The sequence below is a fragment of the Diorhabda carinulata genome, chromosome 3 (genome assembly GCF_026250575.1).
Source record: "Diorhabda carinulata isolate Delta chromosome 3, icDioCari1.1, whole genome shotgun sequence".
Taxonomy (NCBI): Eukaryota; Metazoa; Arthropoda; class Insecta; order Coleoptera; family Chrysomelidae; genus Diorhabda; species Diorhabda carinulata.
Genome location: NC_079462.1, coordinates 28,853,529 through 28,863,448, shown reverse-complemented (window position 1 = coordinate 28,863,448; position 9,920 = coordinate 28,853,529). Strand labels below are relative to the sequence as shown.

At 30.5% G+C, this 9,920-nt stretch overlaps 1 protein-coding gene across 1 annotated transcript in view; it reads right to left on the bottom strand.

Moving 5' to 3' along the window:
* Positions 1-2,212: 2,212 nt before the first annotated feature.
* The window catches only part of LOC130891166 (ets DNA-binding protein pokkuri), a 35,434-nt gene continuing 27,726 nt past the window's right edge, over positions 2,213-9,920 (bottom strand). The window contains exon 4 of the mRNA XM_057795763.1: positions 2,213-8,401. Coding sequence (XP_057651746.1) covers positions 8,071-8,401 — 331 coding nt within the window. The 3' untranslated portion in view covers positions 2,213-8,070. The remainder of the gene's footprint in view (positions 8,402-9,920) is intronic.

Here is a 9,920-nt window from a genome sequence, read left to right as displayed (position 1 = left end):
TAATAGCCATCAATCCTCGTTTTGAAGTCTTCGACCCTCCAACCTCGTCGTTTGCATTTAACATTCTCATATTTGATCGATTTTTCGCATCTCGTTATCAATATCTTGAGAATTGGTGTTATAAGAAAGTATGTATGATAAATTAAATATCTAACACTTTTTAAATGATGCCAAGTTATTTTATGGTTTAAGCTTGACACACCTACGAAGTCTTTTCAGTAAGAGAGGCAAATATTACACAACCATATTAGTAACAGCAGAAAAAATTTCACTTAGCGTATTTGTTATTATTTATTATCTATTTCACAAATTTTACCTACTTTCAAAAGTTTAAAACTTTCAGAAGAAATACCGACTAACAAAACTTTCTTCGCAAAAATGTAACCTCAAATGCCGTATGTAAAATATGTATACTTGGATCTTGATTTACCGCAAACAACACTATCGGAAATCGGAAAATGTTTTTCAGATAACATTATAAAAGTATTCAACTTGGTATTTTCACTGAACTCATCGTTTTCATCTCTATGTAAATGTATTTGAGGTTATGTGAAAAAATAATTTCGGATCAATAATATTTTCTTGAATTATAGTTGATTCAACTATTGTCGTTTTTATGCCTGATTCAAAGTATTAACTTTCCAAAAAGACTAAAAAAAAACACTACTTTTCACAGTTTGTCGTAAAAATATGAGCATTTTGTTTGTTTTGCTAAAAAATTTTATTTTCAACGTAACCTATATTTTATGCAGAAAGCAGTTCTTCGATGTGTGGAACTCAGATAAAAAATTTATAATATTAAATATAAACAAAGTGGTATAGTTTGATTTTAATATTAAAAATCGATGTTGAAGAAGACTGCCAATGCTGTATTACGGTAAGTTTATAACATATCACGATTAAGTTAAATTATCATTTTCAAAAAAGGCACTTTCCTTCGATGAAGTTCATTGTTCCGAATGTATTTATTTCAAAGATTTCAGATCGAGGGGCGCTTATAACACTTATCCCCCCGACAAAAGTAGGGAATTTGCCTAAATAGTAAGTGATAACTGGATCCTTGGTGATAGTCAAACTCCAACTTGGTAGCTGTAGAATTGCGGAAAAATATAAAATACTGATGGAAATTACTAAAGAGTGAAAGAGTAGGTAGAGTAGATCTGGATAAAAAAGAGCTTATGCTCCATATACAAAAACTGAATTTATATTTTTAAAAATATAACCATACAGAAATCTGTTCTATTAGTTGTGTATACGAATCCATACGGAAATAAGTAAACAAAATTTACTTGAAATAAAAGGAAAGTTAAAGACATTCTAGAAAAATTTACCAGCGAATATATGAAACAGTGTCACCACAAATTTACTTTGATATCAACTCTAATTAGGCGTTGCAGAATGTAGAAAGAGGACGTGTTAGAATCGTTTTATTAAATTTTTTTAATAGAGTGAAGGTCGACAAAAATTACTTTCTTCCTCATATTATACTGAAAAAGTTTCTGAAAGAAAAAACAGTGGTTAGTAGCGGTTTGCAAGGATAACTATACCTCTTTATTTAAAACACTCATGCGTTTGTAAAAACCTTTCAAGCTACATTGTAGCCACTAAACAGTGACAACTGCCATAACAACTTGAAGTTGTACTCAAGTCAGGAAGTTCTTCTACTTCTAACCGTGACATTCATATTGATTGTGAACACACTGTTTATAATATCATTACACCAACATGCATTGAAATGCTTCTTTTTCTTATGTTATATATGGTCTCGAACGATAGAGGGGATATGCGAATACAATATGAATCTGGCTGGGTCCCGAAAGGCAAAAGTCCAAATTTAAGAAGACTGAAGAAGTAGACAATATGACTTTTTGAAGTTATATTAGTATTTACCGTAAAAATTGAAAGTAATTCGTTATGTAATTTACGAGTTCAGTATCTACAGCAGCAACTCCAGTGGCAAATTCCAACGCGGTATCCATCATTTTTTCTGTGTTAATATTTTTATTGGTAGTAGCCTGATTTTAAGCTTTCCTTGATAAATGGATCATCGATACTAGGATAATTTTTTAGTTTAAACCAGTACCTTCTGAGATAATGGAGTTAACACAATAAATCTTCTTCGTTATAGTGTTAGAATAGATAAGTTAACCTTGTGTTCCAATGTGGTTGTCTTTACGTACCTTGGCGATGTAATTATAATTAAAACAACAAATTTTGAGTATCATTTTATTTTTCAAAATCATTAACAATTAGAAATCGAAAGTAAACTATATATTTCATTTGTAATTGTAAAATATATACAAATATACAAGGTAGTATAACAAAAAGGGGTACTCTAGATACTGCCATGTGTTTTATTTCAAAAACTCTTATAAATTTACAAAAATTCCAAACCAACATTGAAATTTTGTTAAAACATTTGTTGGTACAGAAAATAGTTTCATTACTTTCCACCCTGTACGTATAATTTTTCAAATGTATATATAATATGTTTAAGTATATAAATATATGTATATATACCTATTATGATCACACATTTTGAGTCATTTTTTTTACTTTTAGAGATCACAGAAGTGGAGCTGGAAAATTCAGCTATATTTTTATTTTACATTTATAAAAGTTAAACTAAGGCAATAGCCACAATTATGGAATGTGGTATTTTTTTGCACACGTTAAAGCCAGGTAGCCAGTAAAAATTTTACTTTATCTTCAAATTTCCCTTCATCCTTTTCAATAATAATAATAATAAATACAATTTAACCGAGTAAGTTTTTAGTTCAAAATTCACTGTGTTGTTATAAGAAACTCAAAAGTTTGCAACGTTACTCTAAAATTTTGGTTTTCAATTAATCGTTAACCTTTTTTTGATCCATTTTATTTATATTAAATATAAACACAAAATATTTGTAACTACCAGATAAAGTAGCTTGAAGCATAGTTTGATGAACCACAGTAGAATTAAACATACTGGTTGAAGAAATTTAGTTAGAAAATGAAGATGACAGAGACTTTTAAATAATCAGAAACAATTTTTGAGAAAGTCAAAGAGATTTTTACATATTGTAAAGAAGTATCAGAAAAATAATTAAAATTTTAAATAGATTGAAAATGGATTAATCAAAAAGCGTTTACAGATTGATTATATAATGAAATAACAATATAATCAGAGTGGAAGTAGAGCAGTGTTTACCAAAGCGGTCGAGGTGAGCCCCCAGGTGTCCATGGGGGACTAGACAGTAAGTAAATTTTGAACAATACAGCTGATATTCATATTTTTCATCAGAAATACCTCTGCAGTGGGTCTACTAAAACCTGTAAATAGTCTACAATTAGAAAAAAAACTATTTAGAAGAATGTTAAAACTGCTATTAAAAGTACAAGAATATTTCTAGTTCTTGTATCAGACCAACTTTGGTTTAAATTAACATATTTGGAAAAATGGTTTTACATGTAAGTCACTGAAATGTGAAGTCTCATCCTATAAAAATGAGAGATTGACCCACATTTGTTAATTATAGTTTCATCAAATACTGTCTTCAATTACTACAATATCTGGCAACTACTATAAGTATTGTATATAATAATAATTTTTAAATGGAATATTTTTTAAGCCGGACCTGCGGATATTTTGAAACTTGTATTGCATTAACTGACTTCCGTGACCCCAGCATACATACTAAAAACATTAAGTGTAATAATTGAAAAAATTCCGTGTTATTCTGTTATAAAATTTTTTTCTAAGAAATGTTCCATTATTTTTTATTAGACGGCACCAAATGATTGAGTCTATTCAAATTATACAGGAAATGAATTTATTTTATACAGAACTTCCATGGATTAGCAATAAAATGAAAATAACAGTTTATTGCTATTAGCACAGCTGATACGGGTTACTGCGCATGCTCAGAGCACCGCCCGTTGCATAACTTCACGGCGTCCCTCGCTCGTCACATCTCATCCTATGGCCTCAGGAGTGTAGTAGTGATATTCATGATTTTAAATGGAGCTCAGGAGAATTTTCCATTCTTGTATTAGTGCCAACACATGTCCACTGGATTCCTTAATGGAAACATTTTCCTTTGCTAATAATAGATTTGAAAAGTTTAAGACTTTCGTTGAGGAAAAAAGTAAAAAAATAATTCTACGAAAAACGAGTTGAATTAATGAAGTCAATCGCATTTCGAGATTGAAGGTTGCATCATAAATTGTAAATTCAACGTATCAGAGCTTGAAGAATGTCCATTAATTACAAGATTTATAACTTAAGGAAATCAAAATTGCGAAATAGTATCCATAGCAGAATGGCTGATAATTCAAATAAAATTGCCGAGAAAAGTGCGGAAGCAGTAGGGCAAATTATTCCAATTAAGTCTTCGAAAAAGTACGAAAAAGAATATGTGATGTTTTGCGAGTGGCGTAAGAAATACAAGGGAAAATTTAAGAGTACTGTAAAGTAAAAGCGCCATTTTCCGGACTCAAACTAGTACTGTAAAGTCAACTTTACAGTACAGTATAAAAAGAATATTGGGTTGTAGCTGGTAAATAATATATATCAAACTAATCATTTTTAAAAACAATAATAAAAAAAAAGTTGATGACCGGCGAAGAAGAAGAATGACCGGCGGTGCGCTGAGCATGCGTAATAATCCGTTATCAGCTGTGCTAATAGAAATAAACTGTTATTCTCATTTTATTACTAATCCATGGTTCTGCATAAAATAAAATTATTTCCTGTATCATTTGAATAAACTCAATTATTTTGTGCCCTCTAATTGGAAAAATAATGTACCATTTCTGAGAAAAAAATTAATTAATTTTCACCCAGTACAAATAAGTTCTTTAACAATATCTCGGTAACAAAAGGACGCGGTTTTTTTTTGACGACGGATTCGTAACGAGCCAATCACGTGGATTTTTTTCATATATTACACTTAATGATTTTTAGCATAAGCGTGCTGGGATAACGGAAGTCTAACTGAGGTTGCTTCTATTTAAATATATTCCAATATCAACACAATTTCGTGATCTTATTTTTTGCATTAAAATTTATTTAAAGAAAAGGTGAAGTGTCACATTTTTTTGTTTTATTATTATAATTTGCTTGATTCGGACACTCCAGTCCTAACTATTAAATTTGTACACTTTTAAAAAATCCAAATATTGTCAACAATTATCACTTCCCGTTTCTTATAATGGAAAAAAAAATTAAAGCTGCCCTTTTTGGCGACTGAGATTTATTGCTCCATTTCAGATATTCCAGTCGTATAACCCATAAAAGAATAGGGAGACTCGAAAATTTGTATCACAATATTCAGTAACCAATGTCTTCCTAATTTTTATCACACATCAAATATGGAAAGCTAAAGTATTCACTTAGATTTCAAAATAGATATTGCACGAATAAAATTTATTATTAGTATTTCTGTTATTTGAACTTCCAATGAATATTTCAATATTTCTTGTGTTTTATGACAATCCAGAGGGGAGATTGGGACATTATTAATATAACATTACCAGTAGAAACTAATTTTGTATTTAGTAGTATGGCTTAATAAATTATCGAATCTTTCTTATAAGAATTAAAAAAATTATTTTAAAATATCGTTACACAGTTGATTGTGAAAAAGTAAAGCATGAATTCGGTCCTGGAGACAGAAAAGGCAAGGCTCTTACATACAGTAGTTGCTTAACTATTTTGTTATGTACCAAATGTTTAAAAGAAAATATTAAAGCGCACATACTGTCAGCTCAATAGTTGCTCAACAGAAAAGTAAAAAAGCTTTATCGATTTGCTTTTGATTTAAAAGCAGACCATTGACTAAACAGTCGCTCCGCGACTGCCAGTCAGACATGGAGGAGTTCATTAATAGCATAGAAGAAAGTCCTCCGCTTTACTTAAAGAGTCTGAAAGGGTATTCAGACATTAATCTGAAGAAAAAGCTATGGGAGGAAGTTTGTATGGAAGTCGTATGTGGATGGTTGGAACTAGACTAGAATTTAAAATGAAAATTGAGAGAGAGGTGGCGGGAAGTTGTCTCAAGATGGGCGGACCAATTAACGAAATAATTTCTTCAATTTACCAAGTAACGTGTGGAATTTTCCACGTGGTAATCTCTTGATGGGATGAACAGATTATCTTCTTTCTCTATTCATTCTCCAAATAAAGGAGAGCACTGACCAGAGCTATTCGATAAATCATTTAGGAATATTCATGAATTGGGAATAATCGAAATCTCATCTACTATTAATTTTTTGTATGCGCACTCTACACAACTAAATAGTTGAGTCGTGGTGAAATCGATTTTAACTCAATAGTTGAGTCGATGAAAAGTGTTTGTATGCGCCTTGCCTTAATGTGCATAATACCCTCGAACACAAGGGTCAAAATTTTGAAATACGTTACAGTGGTACTGATCTAAAAGGTCTAGAAAAACGACAATAACTAAAAATTTTCCATGAATCTTAAAAAAAAAAGGAAAACGAGTGTAATTCGACGGCAAATATTTAAATAAAAACTGGTCAAAACTTGATAAGCAAAAATAAACTTCTTATCAGATCTCTACAGTAGCGATTCAATTGGAACAGGTCCGTATCTAGGAGAAAATAAATAAAAGCTGATAATGATAGTTAGCTTCTAGTTTGGCTAGAGGCTGACTTAGTAAACTCTTGGTATCGAACCGCCTAGAAGACACTACGCCAGTAAATAAATAGATAAATCCAAAAGAATGCGAGAATGATAGAAAATCTTCAAGAAATACAGGGAAAACTGAATAAAGAACTATAACAAAAGAACAAGGGGAGTAATACACCCCAATAAATGGATATATAGGCACACAAATTGCTAGCTATTATCCAAGAGATTGAACGGGGTGATGATTAAAGCAAGGATGTGAGATGAAATAAGTAGTAAGTATAATTGTGGTAAATGAGGTTTCCGAAATGACATGTCACGAATGTTTGAAGAGTATCAATGATTTAAGAGATTGTTGTCTTTTGGAAACTTATTTTCCTCCTATTTCCCTAACAAAACGGATTTGTACAAGCTAGCATTTTAATATTGAAACAAAATGATTTATGCTTAAGATGTTTCCAACAGTTTAATAACAAATTTTGAAAGCTGGTAGAGACAACTTGTGAGCTTGAGAACGGTAGTCCTTGATTTAAAGTTATAACCTGTAAAACAAGGACCAATAAAATGAAGATTTGATTAGATTTTCAGAGGGTATGTAGAAAATAAGATCAATAGTGAGTCTACATGTACAAAAAACTTTTCAGAGTTGTACATGAGGAAAATACTTCGATAAAAAAAATATAGGAGGATAAAAATCTCCCCTTTAACTGCCATAATAATACACAGTTGAAATATTCTCTGTGATCAATTTATAAATTGGCCTTATTTTATTGGAAGACGTTATATTACTCAGTCACCAAAATTTTTCTAAAAAAATAAAATCAAAATTTGACATATTTCTGAAAATAAAACATATGTTTTTGAATTTAAAAAAAATATCCATCTAGTAACAAAACAAAAAAGTAAAATTTCTTGTGTCCAAAGAAAATAACTTACAACTTTTGGCACATAAATCGCTGTAAACAATAGAAGAACACTGAATGTCCCGAAGACTACTCTGATACTTACAATTATTCAAATTATATAAAGCAAAGTTAATCTTGGAACCATGTGATCTTTTAAAACAATACGAATTGCACTGTTCTCTTAACTTAAAACTATAATCTATATACACAGAAAAGTTCTAATGACGTCAACATGATAAAACGAGGCGATGTAAACAAATACTTAATTTTTCCACTTATACGAGCTGCAAAAAATCGTGTTTTAGAGACGAAAGGTTTATCTTAAAATAGATTTATAACAGTATGGTGCATTTTAATGACATTATCTGAATAATAAAATAAAAATTGATTCTTAGAGGCACCTATTCGTTCAAACATGTTTACGTCATTGACTGAATATAACTTAAATCACTATTTGCACATAATCAACAAAGTCTTTTGTTATTGGCACCAGTTATATTACTACGTAATGCACAGTTCAATTTAAACTTTACGCTAATGATGAGGTCCCACGATGGGCGGATCTGGTGAACAAACTATATTGATATGTCTTGTATTACTACTAAGATCAGTGGGTCCCTCCATACTCAAGTCCGTAGGCTTATCATCATATTCTACCATAGGTCGAGATTGAGGTAATTCTTGTTCTACAGGTTCCACTGGTTCCGATTTGACTGGGGCCATGTGAGTTAGTTGTTCTTGCTTAGTCGTCGACAGTTGTGGGATTTGAGGTGTTGGTTTGGTATTTGTGTTTGTTGGGGACATTTGCTGTCGAAGTAAAGATATGTTCTTGATATTTTTCAGTTCGGTTGGGTTCCTGAGAAATCTGAAACAAAGATTAAACATTGTTGTAAAGAAACAATAAATAAATAATAATGCAACAAGACTATATAGGCTGTTGATTTGGTCAGGTATATAACTTTTATAATATGATTAGGAAATTATCAAATGTTCTGAGGCGTAGGATTATTTTAGAAAAACGCACGATGTAAAAAGAGAAAATGACTGATGGAATGGAAGATGTTATGTTATTGGCAAAAGACTGCAACTTAAAGTATATTTGAATGATGGCTCTTTAATATAATCAACAATTTTCTACCGAGCATTCTTAATTTATTAAGTCACATTTTATGAGCCACTGTAATGAATGATTTTGAATGAAGTTTGAAGGCTAGATAACAGTTAGTTAGAATCATCTGAATGACCTCTTGTTTTATACAATTACTGCTATTAAGATTCTGGTAAAAGTAAATTTCAAATTATCAAATTTAATAATCATTTTCTATTCGTCGAAAAAATAAATTATAAGAAGGTTAAATGTAAAAGTATGTATAAGTATTACTTAAGTTTTGAGATATGGCAACACCGATATGAATATGTCAAATCTGACATTGCCATAATAAAGTTTGACATTTTTAATGGTGAACGTGGTGCTATACAAGTGCTATTTGAATTGTTTAAAGAAACTTGTAACATTCATCTTGGTCTAAAAATTGAATTAAATCGTCAACATTTTCGTGCCATGATTTTCTAAAACTTTCGACGTGTATTACACCAATAGCAGTGTGCCGATCAACTCGCTTCGACTTTTGAAAACGAAGTACCAATTCGGTTTTCCGAATTTAATTGTAGTCGTACATTGAAGCTGTGCGAAAACTGATCGCAAGATCGTCATTAATTCCACGTGCATACATTTAATATTACATGAAGATTTAGCTGCCAAAAAGATTTATTCGCGTTGGATACCGCATAAATTGACAATCGCTCAAAAAAGCTCGTGTGGATTGGTGCAAAGAAATGCTGATAAAATTCAATCGAGCGGCTTCAAAAGGTGTCTATAAGATCGTGACCACGACAATGTGAGTTCAAACAAAAACGTTTTTAAACATAAAACAGTCCTTGTTTAGCAACCAATGATTTCTTCTTATTCCCGCAGATCAAAAATAGTCATAAAGCAATAGATCGTTATATTATATAATATATAAAATAATATACATTATAAATAATAAATACTTTTTCACCTATGTACATTTCAGTTACATTTTATAATTTACGTTTAAATTTGTAAACTTTAACTTTATTTTTATATTGTTTGGGTATTTTACAATCGGTAAATTTTGTTTCTGATAAATATTTACTACATTTTATAAGACAGCCAGTTTGATAAACTATTTTCGAAAATTATTGATAATCAATTCAAATATACATGTTTGAACTGGTTGCTTATTTTGTCACTGATTTGAACAGTTATGTCTGTAAATGTTTGTAAGTGAGTCCACCCCATTTTTGTTCATACAAAATCGAATTAATTTTTTCAATAATTTTTTTCATTATGTTTATTTTTT